Raw genomic sequence first — 22,483 nt, 5'->3', positions numbered from 1 at the left:
CAATGAAAGTATTTCTGTCATTTTTATTTGGCTGTCACAATTTTTTCAAATAATTATACAATAACAGGGAAAGTAATGGCAAATAGTTATCTCATTTCTTTAAAAAAGAAACAAATTATTTTTTCTAAAATTTTAAAAGCCTGTTATTATAGACTCTCATTGAGCATATCCCCTACCTAAGTCTCATGTGCATGATTTGAGTCTTTCTAGATAATCAGCAAGTTCGGGCTAATTAATTCTTTCATTCATTCAATAAGGTCATGGGATGTTGTTTTCTTTTGATCCGCTGTATAGTCCTCGGTACATGCTTTTTTCACAGGATAGTCCTTGGTACATGCTTTTTTCACTTGCAAAATAACACTTTTATTGATTTGTATCTTCTCTAACAATTTCTTCATTTTCTTTTCTTCATTTCTTTTCTTCATTTTCTTTGTATGTTTATTACTTATTATTAAAAGCTTTGTTTTAATTGATTCTCTCTCTCTCTCTCTTTCTCTCTCTCTCATGGCATAGTTAGGCTTCTAGGTCTTCCTAAGTTATTTTCTGTAAGAAATCATTGTTTTAGTTTGGGGAATTGCCATTTATAGTGATGGTGGTGGTACTTAAGGATTTTCTAAACACTTGCTAGAGTGAACATTTCTTAGTTTGTTTTTCATATTTTGGCAACTAATGAATTTGGGGGATTATTTCCCATTAGGCAACTGAAGAGGATACTTCCAGTTCTCTAGTGAAAGATCATCTTTTCCAGCAAGAGACAGTTGTTACCAGTGAGCCTTATAGAATCTCAAGACCTTCTGCCTTTGAAGGTCTGGATGCCAGAAGAGTCTACTTACAAAGTCAAGCCAGTCAGGTGAGACCATTAAATATTTTTCAGTGTGTTATTCGTATGTTTAGAAATTGGATGTACTAGAGAAGGACTTTAAGACCATGTGCCTTTACCAGACAAAATAAACAACAGAAATCTAGGCAAATATGATTTAATTGAACCATAAATTTTACTTTACATTTTTTGATGACAAAGGTGAAAAGGGAAAATGTGTTAGTTACATTTTCATTATCTGAAGGAAAAGGCGTTTTATCCTCTTGGGAAGCATATGTTTCCCTATCATTACTCTACATAGAACTACTCAGATGAGAGATATTACGAAAAATAGTCCTGAGCAAACATACCTGTGGCAAATACACTGATGAGTTTCATAGAGTTATTTCTTGTAGCTTAACCTCAGATACTAATAAGGTACTCCTAAATCAACTCAGAGAAAAGTGTTTCCTTTGGGTACTCCGTATACAGTCTTCTAATTTTTTCAGCTTGATCTAAAAATGGAACCTTAGTTATAGGATAGAACCCTATTTTTATGCCACTCACGAATGTTATTAAATCTGTCAGAAGACCATTCTTGACCCCATTTTTTTTAGTGATATGGACAGATGCTTTCATTCTTAAATAAGCATTTCTAACTGTTTCTCTGTGAACTCCTGTGGCTTAAACTATACCCAGTGTATGTGTACAAAATCAAAAGCCAATCAAAGTGATTTTTTTAATGTTTTAAAATATTTATTCTTCTTGATAGCTGTTTATAAGATGTATTAGTAACCAGTGGCATAGTGGCAATGCCTGAAGCCTACCCTGATTCTCATTTAAGAATTCCATTGTAACCTGAGGATCTCAAATCTGCAGCTTGTTCAGGAAGAAATTTGCATTTCATTTGCTCTTCTATTTGTCTAGAACACTTTTCCCCTAGATCTTCAGAGTTTGCTCCTCACGTTGTCACCTCTTTTGTGAACCCTTCCCTGGGTGCTCTAAATAAATAAAATAGCAATCTGTTTTGTTTTGTTTTGCTTTGTTTTGAGGGGGAGAATCTTTTTTTTTTTTTATTTTTTTTAACGTTTTATTCATTTTTGAGACAGAGAGAGACAGAGCATGAACGGGGGAGGGTCAGAGAGAGAGGGAGACACAGAATCTGAAACAGGCTCCAGGCTCTGAGCTGTCAGCACAGAACCCGACACGGGGCTCGAACTCACGGACCGTGAGATCATGACCTGAGCCGAAGTTGGACGTTCAACTGACTGAGCCACCCAGGCACCCCGAGGGGGAGAATCTTAAGCAGGCTCTGTGCTGATTGTGGAGCTGTCATGGAGCATGATCCCACGACCCTAGGATCATGACCTGAGCCAAAATCGAGAGTCGGACACTTAACCGACTGAGCCACCCAGATGCCCCCAAATAGCAACTTTTCTATCACTATACCCTTACTCTGCTTTATTTTTCATGACACTTATCACTTCCTGACTTTATATATTTAATTTTTCTATTTGTAACTTTTTGTTTGTTCCACAATATGTTCAGGAACCTAGAAGTTTCTTAATAGAATGAGCATCTAGTTAACATTTGTTGAATAAAAGAATGAATAAATGCTAACAGCATCACCTTGGAAGCAAATGATATTTGACTCAGTTTATTCCTAGTCTTAACACCCAGTATTGGGACCTTGATTAATTTGGGATCATTGGTTTTGCAAGGAACAAATCCATTCGCACTAATTTAAGGAAAGAGGACTTTATTTTAATGACTCAGTGGCATTTCTCAGAATTCCTTTTAAGAATAAGTACAGGGTAAGACTTTTGAGATGCTAGGCATTAAGTAGCTTCTCTCTTTCCCCACTCCTGCTGCCCCTGTACCCTATTCACACATACTCCACATAACCATTTATCTATGTTTCTCTTTATATATTTGTTTCATTCTTTTGCACAATGGTCTAGACTATTGGTTTCCTCGTTGATTAGTAGTATATTATGACTATCAATGTCAGGCTCAGCCCTTTAGACTACGTGGCATTCCTATGTCCCTAACCAATTCCATATTCTTACAAGAAGGAAGCCAATTGGCTTGGCTTAGGGCAGGTTTATACATTCTATATAGCTCTCCATTCCAAGGTTACAGGATGGGCAGCCAGATTAGGTAGAGAGGAGATAAAATGGTGCACACTCCATCTAACACTGCCACTTTTGGACAGAGTTCTTGTTCTAGCCTATCATATAAACTTATGGCTTCCCTTTGAGGCATATGCCAGATCCCGGTTTAACCATAATTATGGCTGTTTGGGAGGAGACTGAATACTAATCATGGCAACCTTTTGAGGAATGAGATGTTTCTTTCTGCCTCGTGTAAATTTTAAGTTGTGAGTTTACATTTCCTGCCTAAACTTGTTATTTTGCCACTTTCCAAAAGGTCTCTTTGCTTAATGGAACCACACTGGGCATTGGGGAAAAGTTGGATAGAAATTTCTACAACAATGGATAAGATCTTGGGCTTTAGGCACAGGCAGATCTAGTTTTAAATTCTGGCCTTTTACTTTACTTACAGTTACAAAACTACTCAAGTTCTCCATCTTCCTGTTTCCTCAGATATAAATATCAACAAAAATAAAACTTATTTCCATAGTGTTATTCTAAGAGTTAAGGAAGATAATTCCCTCATATATACATTGATATGTATGTGACATATATGCATGTGATAAATGTTAGAGCACCTATGATGTGCCAGGCCCTATTCTAAGCCCTGAGAATAGCTGTGAACAAGAACGATATGAACTGTAGCCTCATGAAGGATATAAATGCTAGTGAGGGAGATAGACAGTAAATAAGTTAAACCGGTAATATTTCAGGTATTAATAGTGCTGTGAAACAAAGTAATGGGAAAGTAATGGGAAATAGAATAGTAGGAATACAGAGGAGGACTTCTGCAGATCTGTAAGATGATTGGGAAAATCCTCTGGGCAGCTCTTTGTATGGAGATATGAATAATATCAAAATAGAACATAACAGTCATATGAAAATCCAGGGGTGAGGGGCTGGATATCCAAGCAGCAGCTTGGTATTTCAGAGAAACAGGCTGATATAGCTTAGTTCAGTGAGTAAAAGTGGTAATACACTACAAATTACAGTTAGAGAACTTGGCAGGGTTTGGATAGTGTAGGCTATTGGGAGGAGTTGGAATTTTGTTCTAGTTTCAATGACAAGCAGTTGGAAGGCTTTTAATCTCTAATAAAGATCTCGTTTCATTTTGGAAACATTATGGCTTCTATGTGGAGAATGGACAGTTGGAATGTGGTCATGAGTGGAATTAAGACCAATTTTGAAGGTTATTGTTTTCATCCAGTTAAAAGATTTTGGTGATTTGGACGAAATAGAAATGACGAGAAATGGTTAGGTAAGTGCAAATTCTGGAGGAAGAGCCAAAAAAGACTTGGTAATAGATTAGAGTCAAGAATGCCTTCTGAGTTTGAGGTGCAAGTAGTTGAGTGAGAGATGATGCCATTATCTGAGATAGAGAAGACTGGGGTGATTACCTCTGTCATCACCAGTGTAGTACCACAGCCCACTCCTGTAAGAGGACACAGAGTGGATGATTTGCCTCATGTAGGGGTTGTATGTTAGGACATGTAGGCTCTTATATTCTGAGTGATGTATATCATGATTAAGTAAACTGTCATGATTATTTAGTGGTGGTAAAAGACATGTCTTGTCCTGACAGCTAAATTAAGTAGTAAAATAAAGTCAAGGAGAAGTAAATAAAAGCATTATTTTAAAAGGTGATTAAAATTAAAATTTTAAGATGAAATTTGAACCAGAAACTGAGAAATTGAGGCTAAAATTATGGTAAATATTTCTTAACCAGTGAAGAATAGATGGAGTACGAAGACAGATTTCCAAAATTTGTGTGGATTAGGAAATTAAAAGTGTAAAAGTTAAAAGCAGCATAAAAAGGAAAACAGTAAAACAAGAACTAAAATCATTTAAAAGGGCTCAAATCTTAAAAGTATAGAGATGAGAGGAATAAACTAAGTCAAGAACAATGAAAAAAACTTTTCTAAACATGGTGATTTGAAATAGTGTAAACATAAAAATTAAGAAAATATAATGGTAAGGGGTGCCTGAGTGGCTCAATTGGTTAAGCGTCTGACTTCGCCTCAGGTCATGATCTTGCAGTTCGTGGGTTCGAGCCCCGCATCGGGCTCTGTGCTGACAGCTCAGAGCCTGGAGCCTGCTTCAGATTCTGTCTCCCTCTCTCTCTGCCCCTCCCCCGCTCATGCTCTGTCTCTTTATGTCTCAAAAATAAATAAAGGTTAAAAAAAAAAAGGAAAATGGTAAGATACTGTTTCTAATTTTGCTCCTACCGCTCGTTTTTAATGTGGAATAGATGTAACTGAGGGAATAGTTACTGCATGTTGTTTTGTTGTTTATTTATGCTAAACAGACCATCAAGTCTAACTGGCATGGAATCTGACCTCTGGAATCTTGAGTTCCTTGAAAAGGATGACATGTTTTCCTCAAGTAGAGAGCTGAGGAGACCCAGCAGAAGATCAGATCAGAACATTTCAATATTTCAGCCTTTGCCTCAGATTAGGACCAGTACTTGGCCAGTTCTCAGGTGTATGTGCACACATACGCACACACAAAGATATGCTCTTGAGCATGTGTATTGTCTTTTGGAGAGAAGGGTATGCTAATAAGTCTGACTGGTGGGTTGTTGTGTTGATCTGGTTTAAGGACAAACCTAATTCCAGAGATAGCACCATAAACCTGTTAATTCATTTTGTTCTGAGTGAATTAAGCTCTCTGTAAACATTTGGCTTATTTGTGATCTCAATAACGGACTCTCTAAGATAAAGGTGAAATACTAGCAAACTTTAATGCTGTTAACAGTCCCAGTGGGAAAGAAAGGAAGGTTCCATGGCTACAGTAATTAAAGATTATAATTTCTTAATTCTCCAGGGACTGTGGGTCACTCAAAATTGTTCTCAGCAAGTCACAGTAACAACATGGATTTTAAATATTTCCTGTGTAACTGAAGTTTTACTTTCCCCACTCAGCTCAGATTTTATAACTCCTTTCTTTCCCTTTCATGGTGGCCATTTTTTCAAACACAAGGGTTTTGTCATCTCTTGCTTAGGTGTTTTTTTTTTTCCATCTCAGAAGAGAAGATTCTTGTTTCTTTGATAGTGTTTGTCTTAATTTGTTCTGTCAAACACGTGATTATCTCTGTTTCCCCAGTACCTACAACTGCAGTGTATACTGATACTCTCCATTTTTTCTCCTCTAATATCATGGTATATGAAGTAGGATAATGAAACCTGTTAGTATTTCTTACTCTTTTTTTTTAAAACCTTTTAGTATTTCTGCCTGGTGTTTTTCATAAATAAAATCATTACTGAAAGCAATACTCAAATTTCTGAGAATCATTTTGCTTTTACTTTGGAAGGTGACTTTCATTCTAGTATTTCGGATTACCTGTTAAAGTGTTACATGTTTTTCATGTTTAATAATTTTATCTGGCCTTTGTAATTGTCTTAGGAAATCAAGAAGACTTGAGATTTTATATTCTTTTGATGCTTTGCTAAGTCTTTTGATTCCAATATCTCATTTGAGCAGTAAATAAATAAGTAAATAAATAAAGATGTTATCAGTGAAGGAATTCATGCATAGAATCATTAAGTACCTGAACAAAGTCACCACGTTAATATTTGTTAAATTATTAGAATTCTGAGGTTATTTACAAATGGTGTTTTTCCTCCTTCTGCCATCTTCTCGTCTCCTCTTCCTTTTTATTCTAGCTCAAGTTGGAAATATTTCATTTATAATAAGTAGGCAGCTTTATGTTACATTACATCTAATAAGTATGGCTTGTTAATCCTTATCATAGCTTGCCCCTACTATATGCTGAGTACTGTTTAAAGCACTTATATAACTCATTAATCTTCACAACAGTCACTACAGCAAGCTGCCTCATTAGGGGGATAGACATTATAGTTTATATACATGTTTTTTTTCTAAGTTTACTATGAAATTTTAGAAGAAATGCACAAAAAATGTTATTAAAATATTGGTACAAGAAGGGAAAAAGTAATTTTAAGCCAGTTTTATTAAAAAGAGGCAAAAATAGAGGCTGAAAACAATTTGCATAGCTTTTCCAGGGATTTTTGGAATCAGAACCATCAGTCCAGAGTTATATTTCCTCCTCATCATCTAGGCATCCTAGGAAGCAGGATTGGAGAGATCCAATTTAACACTTTTAAATACAAAATACTTCCAACATCTTGAGTGATGGGTAGAAAAACTTACCAGTGGAAGAGAGAATGGATGTATGTACATCCTGAACTAGACCAGTGATTTCGTATAGTTGAACAGTGAGAAAAAATTTAGTGAATGTAGCACAAAGTTACAAGAGACTGATATTCATCATCCGAGACCCTGGGAATTTATTTGGCCTATCTTTTTTGGCTGAGGGAACTCTTTTGACTAATGGGAGGGAAAAGAACCGAACCCTTCTCCCAAAATGCAATGATGATAGTGGTGGAGTGGTTAAAGAATGTAGTCGCCACTTAGAAAAGTACAAAATGGTGCTAGATAACTGAAGAGAGGGAAGTAAACAACAGTTGGCAGGCAACTCTTAGCCTGGGGATTTTGAGTGTTAACATGGCTTCTGGAACCAGACTATTAGGGTCTGAATTCTAGCTGCTTTGCAACTTTTCCTTATATCTAAGATTGATGTGACCTAGAGAAAAAAAGGATGATGTTTAATGACTTTGTATAACTAGATATTTAATTATAAATTTGCTGATGTCAAAATAAGTGAACTTAGTTTATTAGGAACTAGAATGGTATGGGTATTCTTCTTCAAAGCTACACAGATACTAGCTATGCATTTAATAAATCTGGAAGTTTCTTAAGAGGAATAATGTGCACTTGCATTTGTATAGTGGTACACCGTTTGTCCATTTGGGTGTCACCCAATAGGCTTCACAGGGTGAATTTCCCATATTATAGAATCTGGCCTTACACTTGCTGCACCATTTTTAATTCCCACCAGCAGTCAATAAGGATTCCCTGTTGCTCTGCATCCTATCCTCCCCAGGATTTAGTGTTGTCAGTGTTCTCGATATTAGCCATTCTACTACTTGTGTAGTGGTATCTCCTTGTTTTTATTTGCATTTCCTTAATGACTTACGGTATGTAGCATCTTTTCATTTGCTGTTTTTCCATTTGTGTATTTTCCATGGTGAATATATTGAGATCTTTGGCTCATTTTTTAAATTGGGTTGTTTCATTATTATTGGTTTTTGAGAATTTTTATTGTTGGTCTTATTTAAAAATTTTTTTTATGTTTATTCATTTTTGAAAGACAGAGAGAGACAGAGCACAAACAGGGGTGGGGCGGAGAGAGGGGGACACAGAATCTGAAGCACGCTCCAGGCTCTGAGCTGTCAGCATAGAGTCCGACACAGGGCTTGAACTCCCGAACCATGAGATCATGACCTGACCCGAAGTCAGACGCTCAACCAACTGAGCCACCCAGGCACCCCTTTATTGTTGGTTTTTAAGACTTCTTTGTATATTTTGGATAACGTTCCTTTATCAGATATCTTTTATAAATATTCTCTCCCAGTGTATGACTTGCCTTCTCATTCTTTTGACACTGTATCTTGCACAGCAGAAGGTTTTAATTTTAATGAAGTCCAGCTTGTCAGTTCTTTCTTTCATGGATTGTGCCTTTGGTGTTGTATTTTAAAGTCCTTGCCATTTACCAAAGTCATCTGTAATGTATCACTGATCTATTCTTTTGTCAATTCCACACTGTCTTAATTAATGTAACCTTGAAGTCAGGTAATGTCAGTCCTCCAGCTTTTTTCTCCTTCAATATTGTGTTGGCTCTTCTGGGTCTTTTGGCTCTTTCTGTAAACTTTGAATCAGTTGTCTGTATCCACAAAATAACTTGCTGGTGTTTTAATTGGGATTGCATTGAATCTGTAGACTAATTTGAGAAGAACTGATATCTTGACAGTATTGAGTCTTCCAATCCATGAATGTGGATATCTCTACATTTATTATTGATTTTGTTCATCAGTGTTTTATAGTTTCCTCATAACAGATCTTATACATATTTTGTTAGATTTATACCTAAGATTTTCATTTTGGGGAGTGCTAATATGAATGGTACTGCATTTTTAATGTCAAACTCCACATGTGTTTATTGTTCATATATGGGAAAGTGATTGGCTTTTATGTATAAATTTTGTATCCTGCAACCTTGCTATAATTGCTTATTAGTTTAGTTCTGGGAGTTATTTTATCAATTCTTTCAGATTTTCTGCATACATGATTATACCTTCTGTGAACAAGGACAGTTTTATTTCTTCCTTCTCAGTCTGTATACCTTTTAATTCTTTTTCTTTTCTTATTGCATTAGCTAGAAACTCTAGGTTTGGATTTAATCTTTTTCTAGTTTTCTAAGGTGGAAACGTAGATTATTGATTTTAGATCTTTCTTTTCTAATATACGCATTTGATGCTGTAAATTTCCCTCTAAGCACAACCTTCACTCTATTCCACAATTTTCATTTCCATTTTGTTCAAAATATTTAATTTTTAAAAACTTCTTTGATCTGTGTTAATTTGGAAGTGTTGTTTTGTTAAATCTCCACATATTTGGAGATTTTTCACTTATCCTTCTATTATTGATATCTAATTTATTTCTTTTGTGGTCTGAGAGCAGACATTATATAATTTGTATTCTTTTAAATTTATTGAAGTCTGCTTTGTGGCCCAGAATGTGGTCTGTATTGGTTAATGTTCATGTGAACTTGAGAAAATATTTTGCTGTTGTTAAATAGTCTGTAGATGTCACTTATATTCATATGATTGATGGTGTGGAGTTCAACCAGGTCCTTACTGATTTTCTGCCTATTGGATCTGTCCATTTCTGACAGAGGGGTGTTAAAGTCTCCAGCTGTGATAATAAGTATGTCTCTTTCTCCTTGCAGTTCTGTCAGTTTTTGTCTTGTGTAATATAATGCTCTGTTCTTAAGCACGTACACATTAAGGATTGCTAGGTCTTCTTAGAAAATTAATCTTCTATCATTATGTAATGCCCTTCTTTATCACCACCAACTTTTCTTGCTTTGAGGTCAGCTGTGTCTGAAATTAATTAAATAGGCTTTCTTTTGATTAGTGTTAGCATAGTATATTTTTCTCCATCTCTTTACCTTTACTCTGTAAGTACGTTTCTTATAGACAACACATAGTTGGGTCTTTTTTATTTTCTCTGACAGTCTCTGTTGTTTAATTGGTGCGTTTAGGGCATTAACATTCAAAGTGATTATTGATACAGCAGAATTAATATCTACCATATTTTTTTAAATTTTTTTTTTTTAACATTTATTTATTTTTGAGACAGAGAGAGACAGAGCATGAACAGGGGAGGGGCAGAGAGAGGGAGACACAGAATCCGAAGCAGGCTCCAGGCTCTGAGCTGTCAGCACAGAGCCTGATGCGGGGCTCGAACTCACGGACCGTGAGATCGTGACCTGAGCCGAAGTCGGACGCTTAACCGACCAAGCCACCCAGGCACCCCTCTACCATATTTTTTATAGTTTTCTATTTGTTGCCCTTTTTCTCTGTTTCTGTTTTTGTCTTTCATTTATTTTCTGTCTTTGTGGTTTAATTCAACATTTTATATGGTTTCGTTTTCTCTCCTTTTTGGCATATAAGTGACATTTGTTTGTCTGTTTTATCTTTTTTTTTGTAGTTATCCTGAGATTTGCATTATACCTTTACAACTAACCTGAGTCCATTTTCAAAGAACACTAAATTACAGATCTTGCAATTACCTTATAATAACAAAATAATCCCAATTCCTCCTTCCCATCTCTTGTATCATTGCCATTCATTTCCCTTTATATATGTAAATATATATATATATATACACACACACACACATAATCATACATGATTGAATACATTGTTACCATTTTTATTTTTTTTAATTAAAAAAAAATTTTTTTTAATGTTTATTTATTTTTGAGACAGAGAGAGACAGAGCATGAACGGGGAGGGTCAGAGAGAGGGAGACACAGAATCTGAAACAGGCTCCAGGCTCTGAGCTGTCAGCACAGAGCCCAACACAGGGCTTGACCTCACGGACCGCGAGATCATGACCTGAGCCAAAGTCGGCCGCTTAACCGACTGAGCCACCCAGGTGCCCCCATTGTTACCATTTTTAAACAACTGTTCTCTGTTAGCTCAATTAAGAATAAGAAAAATTAAAACTTTATTTTATTTTCACCTATTCCTTCTTCAGTATTCCTTTATTCTTACGTAGATCTGAGTTTCTGATCTGTATTATTTCCCTTCTCTCTAAAGAACCTCATAACATTCCTTGTAAGGCAAGTCTACTGGCAACAAATTTCTTCAGTTTTTGTTTGCCTGAGAAAGTCTTTATCTCTTTTGAAGGATTTTGGTTTTTTGTAGGGTACAGCATTCTAGGTTGGCAGGTTGTTTCTTTCACCACTTTAAATCTTTGACTCCATTGCCTTCTTGCTTGCATGATTTCGAAGAAGAGGGCAGATGTGATTCTTTGTCCCTCTGTAAGTCAGGAATTTTTCCTTTGGTCATTTTTCAGGACTTTTTCTTATCTTTGAGTTTTTATAGTTTGAAAATGGTATGGTTAGGTGTAGTGGGGGAGAGGGCGTGGCATTTATCCTGCTTGGTATTTTCAGAGTTTCCTGGGTCTGTGGTTTGGTGTCTAACATGAATATGGGTAAATTCTCAGTCATTACTATTTCAAATAGCTCAGAGATTCTTTCTTCAATCCTGTCCAGTCTAATAAGTCCCGCAAAGGCATTCTTCATTTCTCTTAGTGTTTGTGATCTCTAGCATTTCTTTTTGGTTCCTTATTAAGATTTCTATCTCTTTGCTTGTATTGCTCATTTGTTCTTGCGTGCTATCCATTAGAGCTTTTAGCATATTATTCATAGTTGTTTTAAATTCCTAGTCTTCTAATTCCAAATCCCTGCTGTGTCTTGTTCTGGTGCTTGTTCTATCTCTTCAGATTGTTTTTGTCTTTCAGTATGTTTGGTAATTTTGTTCTTTATAGCTAATAGCTGGACATGATGTACTGGGGAAAAGGAACTGCTGTAAATAGGTCTTTAGTATGTGGTTGTGAGGTATGGGGGGACGGGGAGCATTCTGTAGTCCTATGAATAGGTCTCAGTCTTTTAAAATGAGCCTATGCTTCTGGTCTGTGAACTCCACCAGTATTTGTCAGTTTTTTCTAACTTCTTAGTTGGGTTAGATGGTTAGAGTTGACTAGAGTTGGCTATTTCCCCTCTCCTAGGTCAGATATGCTTTGATAATATCCCAGTAGGTCAGGCTCTGGTTAACTAGTTTCTCCTGAGGGCAGACCTTGGGAGTTTTCTGGCATAGTTCAGAAGTGGTTCCTTTCCCCCTCCACCTGCTGGAAGCATGCAGGGATTTTTCTGATATTTACTGGCTGAGCTCCGGGAGGTAAACTCCCAAAAGTGTGGGGCTTCACTATGAGCAGGTCCACCTCAGCACTCATTTCTGCAGCAATTCTGCTCATGAGTTTGTTCTGGTGAGCTGTGACTCCCATTATTTTCCCATCTCTCCAGTATTGGGGGCGGTGGTTTGTACCGTGTCCTCCTCTCTCTTACAGATCTGAGACGAATTGGTGCTATTTTTTCTATTCAGTTGCTTACTTGTTAGAACAGAGTGGCGTTTACTAAGTTCCTCACATGTAGAACCAGAAACCAGAAGTTCGTGTTACTTTTGAAATTAAAATTTAAATGTATAAGGAAAGACCTAAGTTCAAATAATCAATAGGATGATTCAAATAATGCTCTTTATTACAACCATTTTGAAAAGCTTCACTGCTAATAGGTTATGAAACTTTGGAATACACACTGTATGGTTTTATTAAAAATAAGAAATACATTCTCTGGTCACTTAAGTAGAAATTGTTTATATTTTAGATAACATTCAGTCATCCGGGCCTAGACATTCAGGGCAGAAGTATAGAATATGTACAACGGCAAATATCCAAGGAATGTGGAAGCCTAAAGTCCCAAAATAGGGTAAGTAATCTTAGCTTATCTCCTATTGTGGGATACAACTAATTAACACATAAGTGAAATTTTTTAGTCCTTTTAATTCTCCATGTAGCTGAATTATACTAGAAAATCTTTTGTGTGTTAATTTGCTACATGCATGTTTATAGAACACTATTACTTAAATTCCATCCAAATTTCTGGTTTGACTCTAGGAATTGCCACTGTGTATTTATCACTGGATAAAGCCAAGAGAAATTGTGTATTGTTAATTTAATGGACTGTATCCATCATTCCACCGTTAGCCCAGACCTGGAGGGTTTTTTAGCCCCGGTTCGAAATATCTTGAGAATGGAAGTTTGTCTCAACCTGAGTCAGGTGCTTACCTGTAGATGGTCACTGTGTCCAGGGACTGGGCATAGGCATAGGAGAAACAAATGTGACTACTAGAAGCCCACTTGTATAGGTAAAGGAAAAGGTCATTTTGATTTAGACACCATTTGATTTATCCCCAGAAAGATTTAACCTGCTCCCTGGCCTCAGGAAGATAATCTACCCAGAAAGGAGGAGGAGAGAGTGAGAATAAGTAGGTGTGGGTGTCCTGTGTTTCAAGTGACTCGTATAACCAAGCTATATACATGTATGTCTTTGTATTCGTTTGCTAGGGCTATCATAACAAAATTGACTGAGTGGCTTGAAAAACAAATACTGATTTTCTCATAGTTCTGGAAACTGGAAGTCCAAAATGAAGATGTTGGCACATTTGGTTTCTTCCCAGCCTTCTCTTTCTGTACCTTTTGGCTGTGTCCTCACATGGTCTTTTGTACACCCACACATCTCTGGTGCCTCCTCTCCCTGTATGTCCAAATTTCCTTTCTTAGAAGGATACCAGTCAGATTGGATTAAGACCCACCTTAATTAAGGATCTATTTTAATGTAATCACCTTTTAAAGGCCCTGCATCCAAATGTAGTCACATTGTGAAGTACTGGGGGTTGAGGTCTCGGCATATGAATTTTGAGAGTGCACAAGTAGCCCATAACATTGCACACTCTGGTTCCTCACATTCATCCCATTACAACAGCCCAAAAGTCTGAACCCCTTGTAGCGTCAATTCTAAATCCTAGATCTTGTCTAAGTCAAGTGTGGGTGAGACTCAAGGTATGATTTGTCCTAAGGCAGAATTCCTCTCTACCTGTAAAACAAGACACCTGTAAAACAAGACACAAATTACCTGCTTCCAAAATACCATGATGGAAAAGGCATACAATAGATACTTCTTTTGAAAAGTGGTAAATTTTAGAAAGAAGAAAGCAGTCATGAGTCCTAAGCAAGTCTAAAACCTGGCAGGGCAAATTCTGTGAGATTTTAAGGTGTCAAAATAATCCTCTTAGGCTTTGGCTCAATGCTTTGACCTATGTGCCTACCACAGTGGTGACCCCATCTCCTTGGCAGTGTGTGATAAACTCATACCAAAGGCTCTAGGTTTCCTGGCCCACTGCAACTGAGGAATTGGCTTTGCCATATGGAATTGAGGAGAGAGACTTACCTTTGGGGTCGTTCTTCCCTTTTTTTAAAGGATAACACATGTTTTCAGTTAGACAGCTGTATTTGCCAATCCTGTAAATCCTTGATGTCCAGTAGCCTTTCTTCATTTCATCCTACCTCTCTTCCCTTTAGTCCAACATGGCAGCATTTCAGTTGAGGTGGTTGGTTGGATTTGGCAATCACACCCATAATCTCTTTATTATGTGATGGATCAGCATACCTTTGCATGCTTTCTAAATTTTTGCACTATCCATAGGCTGAGAATTTTCTGACTCTTCAAGATCTGCCTTCTTTTTGCTTCAAAATTTCTATTTCAATTTATCCCTTTCCTCTTACATTTTGCTGTTAGCAGCAAGGAGTAACTAGGCACCTTCAGCACTTTGCTTAGGAATCTCTGCTAAATACCCAAGTCTATCACTCACAAGTTCTATATTCCGCAAAACACTAACGTACAATCCATCCACATTCTTCACCCAATTTGTAACATGGATCGCCTTTCCCCAGTGTCCAATAATGTGTTCTTCATTTCCGTCTGAGCCTTCACCAGAAGCATGTTTGACGGCCATATTTCAACCAACAGTCTGTTCAAGGCTTTTTGTAACATACACCTCAAAACTTTTAGCCTTTACCCATTACCCAGTTCCAAAGGCATTTCCACATTTTTAGGTATTTGTTAACAACAACACTCCAATTCTTGGTACTAAAATTTATATGAGTCAGGGTTCTCCAGAGAAACGGAACCAACTAGTTGTGTTATGTACACACAGAGAGATTTATTTTAGGGAATTGGCTCATGCAATAGTGGAGGTACATATGCAAAATATGCAGGTAGGCTATCAGGCTTGAGACCCAGGGAAGAGTTGCAGTCCCCATCTAAAGGTAGAATTTTGCTAGGGGAATTCCATCTTGCTTGGGCGGGGCGAGGCAGGGGGCGGTGGTCAGCATTTATACTATTAAGGCCTTCAGCTAATTGGTGAGGTCTGCCTATGCCCTGGAAGATAATCTGTTTCCCTCATAGTCCACCAATTTAAAGATTAATCTCATCCAAGAAACATAAACATCCAAAATAATGTTTGATCAAATATTTGGGCACGCAGCCTAGCCAAATTGACATATAAAATTAACCTTCACAGTTATTACTGCAGTTTTCATCTCTTTCCTTTTTAGGTCCCTTTGAAATCAATCCGACATGTCAGCTTTCAAGATGAGGATGAGATTGTCAGGATAAACCCTCGAGATATCTTAATACGTCGTTATGCAGACTACAGACATCCTGACATGTGGAAAAATGACTTAGAGAGAGATGATACTGATTCCAGTATTCAATTTTCTAAACCAGACAGTAAAAAATCAGACTATCTGTACTCTTGTGGGGATGAGACTAAGTTAAGTTCACTCAAAGACTCTGTGGTATTTAAGGCACAGCCTTCCTCATTAAAATTTAAGAAGTCAAAACGAAGAAAAGAAGATGGTGAACGTTCCCGCTGCGTATACTGCCAGGAAAGGTTTAATCATGAAGAAAATGGCAGGGGAAAATGTCAGGATGCTCCAGACCCTATTAAAAGATGCATATATCAAGTTAGTTGCATGCTCTGTGCAGAGAGCATGTTATATCATTGTATGTCAGACTCAGAGGGAGATTTTTCTGATCCCTGTTCATGTGACACTAGTGATGACAAGTTCTGCTTACGATGGTTAGCCCTAGTAGCTTTGTCTTTCATTGTACCATGTATGTGCTGCTATGTCCCTTTGAGAATGTGCCATCGTTGTGGTGAGGCGTGTGGGTGCTGTGGCGGGAAACATAAAGCTGCTGGATGAAAGGATCCAGTGCCAAAATGAGCTTAAAATCTTTGTTTCCAGGAATTAGCTAACTTGGATTTATGGAAACTTTTGGCAAGCAATATGAAATCTTGCCTGGTAATCATTGGGGCCACACGTGGAGGAAGCAGAACTTGTCAGTTCTTGGCATTTCACAAATGCTAGCCATGCCTAACTTTTTCCCTTGAGTGCATGGCATGTTTTGTTACAGGTTGTAAAGAGTATCTGCAAAAGGAAACTATTTCTGGTTATTGGGTATAAAAAGTGAGCATAAAGTATCCAACTAAAAGGGATTAATTTTTGGCATTTTTGTATATTTATGCATTAGGTGATGGGACTTTTAAAGGTTTGAATTCATTAAGACATGAACTAAAAATGCACTAGGGGACAGTTGATTTCAATCTAAGAAAAGTTAACACTTGGGAATTGTAAGAAGTAAAACAAGTACAACTAAATCATTTATTAGTTGTTTTTTGAAAGCAGTTTTATGTATAAATAACAAATGTTTATATTTAACTAAATATAAGGTACGAATTATCACATATTAAACTTTTCTTCCCCTTCCTAGTTCTGAAGTAGATGTACATATATCTACTGTCACATTCCATTATATTTTCAATATTTTACTCATCTAGTTAATAACGTTTTTATTCCATGTGAATGATTTGATATTTTCATCCTCATTTCCCTTGGCTACAGTTTATATTGAGTTATATCTGTACATTCTGGTAATCTAAAATCTTTAAAAATATTCTAATAGGCTTGAGTGACCAATTTTTTTTTGAAGCACAGATGTAATTGTCTAATGTTCTGATGGGAACGTAACACTTATTTTTATATAAAAAGAGACTGAGTAAACATTATAGAAAAAAGTGAGTTTTGGGATTGTTTTGTTTTGTTGTGGTATTCAACCAGCAAGTTGTTTTCTTTCAGAGTTTTCCTCCTTCAAAAAATCATATTGCATTTACAAATGTTTTACAAGGCAAAAAGTGTAACTGGATAGTTAATATAAAAGTTTCCTCCTGAGATCTCCACTTAACTCTGCTAAACTAGAATATGTTCAGCTGTGTTACTAATTTTTTAACTTAATTCTCATTGCTTATTATTTGCGTAAGAGTAACTTTTCCCAGTTGCATTTTATTTTATTTAAACTGGCCTAAAAGCAAAATTATTATATGTTAAAGTATATACTGAACTATCCCAGGAAAGTATTTAATCCAACATTGTGAATGAAATATCTTGTACATATAATTTTATTTCTTTTGCAGAGCATTGTATTACTGGATGTTTTATTTACAAAGTAGTTGGATAAATGTTCCAACAAATTGTTGAAAGTGGTTGGGGTCAATTTGTCTGGGTTTTTTGGGTTTTGTTTTTGGTGGGTTTTTTTTGTTTGGTTTGGTTTCATTTCGTTTTTTTTTGTTTTGTTTGTTTGTTTTTTTGGGTTTATTTGGTCTTTTTAAGTGTTACATTAAAACTCTAACAAAGTAAAGGGTTCTTTAAGAACATTCCCTTAGAGGGATAGAGTTGAGAAGTGTGCCTTTTTTTTAATGGCTTGAAGTTTCAGAAGTGATAGAAATTAAAATCACACTACCATTTGAAGCTCATTTCTATGCAGGTTTTAAAATGTCATTTATGTATCATTCTTTTTACATATCACACTTAAGCTTGTGTTCACTTTCTTCTTTTGCCCCAGATCAAACTGAACAATGTATATAACACTATCTGTCTGTAAAATACTTTTTTTTAAGAAAGCATTTATATTTATATGACAGCTTGAACTGACAACATTGTGTATATAGATCATCTTGAAGTATTATTTCACATTGAAAAGAAGAAAAATATATTGATAACTATAGATGTTATGAAGAAGAGGTTATTTCTAGTTTTGTACTAAAAATCAATTGGATGAACTAAATCCAAAATATGACACTGTAGCAGCCGTTTTAAGACTTATTTTTACTGTTTATATATTTGAACACTGCTACACCAGATGATCTTCATCCCTGAAGTTTTCAGCTAAACTTGGTTTCCTAGAATAGACTGTTAACTTTCAAAATTACTTTTTATTGGTGAAATGGAAATACTCGTTTTCCTTGTGAATGAATTTTCATATTTGTAAGTGCTGAATTTATAATTCAGGTTTGAGCAAGGTGTGAATAACTGAAGAAAATAACTTGCTGGCTATATAGGAAAATGCTGTGGAAATGAACTGTGTATATACTTCTGGGAAGAACAATTTTAATCATTTCTTCTGTTAAGCACTAATCAGTATAGTGCAACTCCTGGTTCTGTACTGTATTTTATATGCAACATATATGCTTTAATATTTTAATGTCTGTGCATTAATATTTTCAACTTGTTTAACCACTTTGCTGCTAAGATTTCGCCATCCCATTCCCATTTTTTCCTTTACCATTTTAAACAAGTTTCTTCATTAAAAACTACGGTGATGAAATGGTTTTTATTTCCCCTTGGATTTTCATAGTTAACACACTCAGATTCCAAACTGGTCAGAAAACTAACGAAATATAGTGCTATCTGAATCCCTATGTGGGAATATTCTCTTGAGTAAATTCTCATTATGTGGGGGGTAAAAAGGATAGTCTGAGTTTCTCATTCTTGACGTGTATCGGTAAGTTCAGGAACATCTTCTCCTTCTGCCTACAGACCTGGTACTGCCAAATGGCTTTTCCTCGGAAACCTTTCTCTTTGAATCTGGTAGTAGAAGCAAATGGCTTCATAGAACAACTCAAGTAACAGTAAACACTGAAAATGAAATCATCTGGATGGCATAATAAGAAAGACTTTGGTCTGATGGCTTGTTGTGTTCAGAGTTGATAACTCTTAAATGATTTTTCTCCTGCCTTGACAGGAGAATCCTTTGATTTTTGGAGAAATAGGAGGTATGGGACTTCAGCACCACCTACTGGATGATTTATAGACCAGAGACCTGAGGTGGCAATCAAGATCTGACAGGGTTCATTTCATCACTACTACCAATAAAAAAGGGCTATTTAAGCAGTGGCCACCTCCAAAGGGAGAAAACAAGAGTAAGAAATAGCTCAAAGGAACTGTAAATTGAATCTTTCCTCTAATGTGTCTGGTTGGTCACTGAAAGATTTTAAGCACTTTTTTCTTACATAACCTGTCTTAAAATATTTACTGATATTCAGAACTGGCAATCAAACATAATGGATGTGCCGAAGCATTTGCAAAACCAATTCTTTTAACTTGCAAAAGCCATTACCAAAATGGTATTCTAATTTTCCTCCCATTACCAGTCAGGGAGAGTTTTTTTAAAGAAAATAACGTCACCTGTATTTCATCATGATAACTTCAGAGAGTGTGTGTATGTCTCTGGGATGATGTTGGGACAGGGGTTAAAGTTTAGGGGGGGAAACTTGAAACTACCTATTTTCATTGGTTATTCAGCAGTGCCTAAAATGAACTTTTGAAGTAATATAAATGCACTTTCAACTCATGTGTATAGTGCCATCTGATATGTTGGGTAAGTCTTTCTTTTTCTTTTTTCTCTCCAACCCCTTGATTGAATGCCACAGAGATGTTTTCTAATATCCGTGTAGGTCTTCAAAGTACAGGAAACACGTACTTTCCTCTAGATGGGCAATTCAAAGGCTGTTTCTTTTTTTTGAAATTTACTTAGACTTTGTGATTACACTTTGGAATATATGTATAAGTTTGGGTTTTTAATTTTAGCCCAAAGATATATTAGGCAAGTGTAACATTTTTCTACATGTAACTTTGAAAACTTTATTTACCTAGAAAGCAGATCCTTCACTAAATATTCTCATTCTTAATTTGACCTCCAGGTTCACATTTCTAAGGATAAAGGAAAGCACTAGAAACTTGCATTGTTGTTGCACTTAAAAAAAAATTGGTCTATAAACCATGGTAATAATAGTACCATCAGGTGTTTTGCAGTGAGTCAAAACAGTAAGAAACCACAACCTGAGGTGATTTATATAAACCAAAAAAAAAAAAAAAAAAAAAACCCACAAAAAACAAACAAAAAAGGGCTTTAAGGTATTAAGGTACTGTTTGCCTAGCAGCCAGGTGGTTATAAAACTTTCATATGCTTTGATACACTGATGTTAGCCATTGTTCCTGAAAGCTCCTTAAATTGCATAAGTTGCTAGTTTTGAAACTTCTCAAGAATAATCTAGTTGAAAAACCTTTGTATTAACGATACACATAGATTTTTGTGAACATTGCCGGTATGTAGTGTCATTGCTTTCTATTCTTGACCTCAAAAGTGCCTCACTTGTATATTACTTCCATTAAAAGCTTGACTGCATTCTTTCTAATAAGCAATGAAAACTTGTTTAACTCCTGTCATAATGTATCTCCTTAGATATAGTTGCTTAGCTTGATAGTTTGGATATATAATGTAAATATGCATATATAAGTTTGTAACTGTTTTTGTTACATCATACCCATGTAATTGGACATATCAGATGATATCATAAGAATTTGTTTTAATTACCTGATTAAACCTATCATGAAATACAAAAGGACTTTTTCTTACTCTTCCAGAGGATATCAAAGTATCACATAAGAGATCATAATTACTCAAAGAGAAATCAATAGAAATGAGCTTTTTAAAAAAAATCATTTTTAAGGTTTATTTTTAACTGAAAACTCATGTATATAGTTCATCTTATTGACATTTATTCATCCTTGATTGTATCCAGATTTGTTATGGTCTGTTACCTATAAATAGGTAAACACAGTAAATACAAATATATTTATTGGTTTGGGAACATGTTACCACTAAATCTGGATGAAATGATAATTTCAGAATGATATATGGGAAATTTTTAACCCAAAACTACTACTGCTTTATTGTGTGCCCTACTCGGTTTCAGAGTTTCATTTGTAATATAAACAAAATACTAATCTAGATTAAAAATTAGGACAGTGCTCAAAAATCATAGCTTATTTCAACACCAGAATAACTTTTGGATTACTGTGTTACAGTTGTATTTGCTTGAAGAATCAACAATTAACTGTTTACCATGAATTATGAAGTATAGTCTCCTGTGCTTATTTTCAGGTTTTCAGAAATGTGCTTTACATTCTTCACAATCAAGTTAATATTCACAAGTAAGTAGAATAGTTTCTACATAAGAGAAATTGAAACTAGGGTTTCTGCTTGGCCGTCAGTATAGTGCCATGCACACAGTGGTCCTTAAAGGGGAAAAAAATGGTATTAATAGTAAAACTGAGTCTACTCTTAACTGCTTTAAGATTGGCAGTTTTAAGAGAGATCCCTTGAAGTACTGGCTCAAAAATATGTTCAAAATAAAAGTCTAACAAAATCTGAATTGAAATGGTGTTTCTTTTTTTGTTTAACAGGTTTTTTTATGTGTGTGTGTGTGTGTGTGTGTGTACACACACATGTATGTTTGTTTGTTTATTTTAAGTGTCCTTTGAGAGAGGGAGTGAGAGAATCCCAAGCAGGCTTTGCCCAAGGCAGGGCTCAATCTCACAAACCATGAGATCATGACCTGAGTTGATTTCAGCTCAGATGTTTAACCAGCTGAACCATCTAGGTACCCCTGTTATGTAATATGTTTTAAATGATCACTTTCAGTTCTCAATTCCATAATGAAGTGTTATGCTCCTTTTTTTTCCACTAAAAAAGCGACTTAGGCTGCAAGAGGTTAAAAAATATTCCCAAGATCAGAGGCACCAGGTTTTGAACAAAAATGTGTTACTCCAAAATCCATGCTTTCAGTCACAATGCAATTTTGCATTTTGTTACAAGTGTTACTGATGTACTGAACAGAATAGTTGTATTATTCTGTTACAATGAAATTTTATTTAAGCTGGAGTGATTTTATAAGGGAATAACTTTTTTTTTAAGTAGGCTCCATGCCCAACATGGGTCTTGTACTCACAACCCCGAAATTGAGAGCTGCATGTTCTATTGACTGAGCCAGTCAGGCACCCTACGGGTAAGTTCTTAATTCCCACTCCCTTTTGTTTCAATTCTAGGTCCCCTATTCATCCCTCTCACTAGATTGTGGTGTACTATCCACAGTATGGCATGTGGGGATCTTTAAAATGGGGAGAATAAGATTGTGATAATGCTTCAACAAATCATCAAGATATATCAGTTTGTGCTGATCCAATAGAAAGCACTGAAGACCTACATGCTGTCCAGTGTGTGGTATTGTTCATCTTGCTCAGT

The 22,483-nt window shown here is 35.9% G+C and overlaps 1 protein-coding gene across 2 annotated transcripts in view; it reads left to right on the top strand.

The window, feature by feature from the left end:
* Nucleotides 1-20,801, top strand: part of SPRED1 (sprouty related EVH1 domain containing 1) — a 136,518-nt gene extending 115,717 nt beyond the window's left edge. Inside the window, exons 5-7 of one of the 2 annotated variants that reach the window (XM_019442612.2) lie at nucleotides 698-850; nucleotides 12,827-12,928; nucleotides 15,616-20,801. In XM_019442612.2, coding sequence (XP_019298157.1) covers nucleotides 698-850; nucleotides 12,827-12,928; nucleotides 15,616-16,266 — 906 coding nt within the window. In that variant the 3' untranslated portion in view covers nucleotides 16,267-20,801. The remainder of the gene's footprint in view (nucleotides 1-697; nucleotides 851-12,826; nucleotides 12,929-15,615) is intronic. The other variant, XM_053889206.1, reaches the window with a different exon arrangement.
* Nucleotides 20,802-22,483: the final 1,682 nt, after the last annotated feature.

Source organism: Panthera pardus, unplaced genomic scaffold, assembly GCF_024362965.1.
Source record: "Panthera pardus isolate Hobbes unplaced genomic scaffold, ASM2436296v1 HiC_scaffold_24, whole genome shotgun sequence".
Classification (NCBI taxonomy): domain Eukaryota; kingdom Metazoa; phylum Chordata; class Mammalia; order Carnivora; family Felidae; genus Panthera; species Panthera pardus.
The sequence above is the reverse complement of the archived record's forward strand: the minus strand, read 5'-3'. Positions and strand labels throughout refer to the sequence as shown.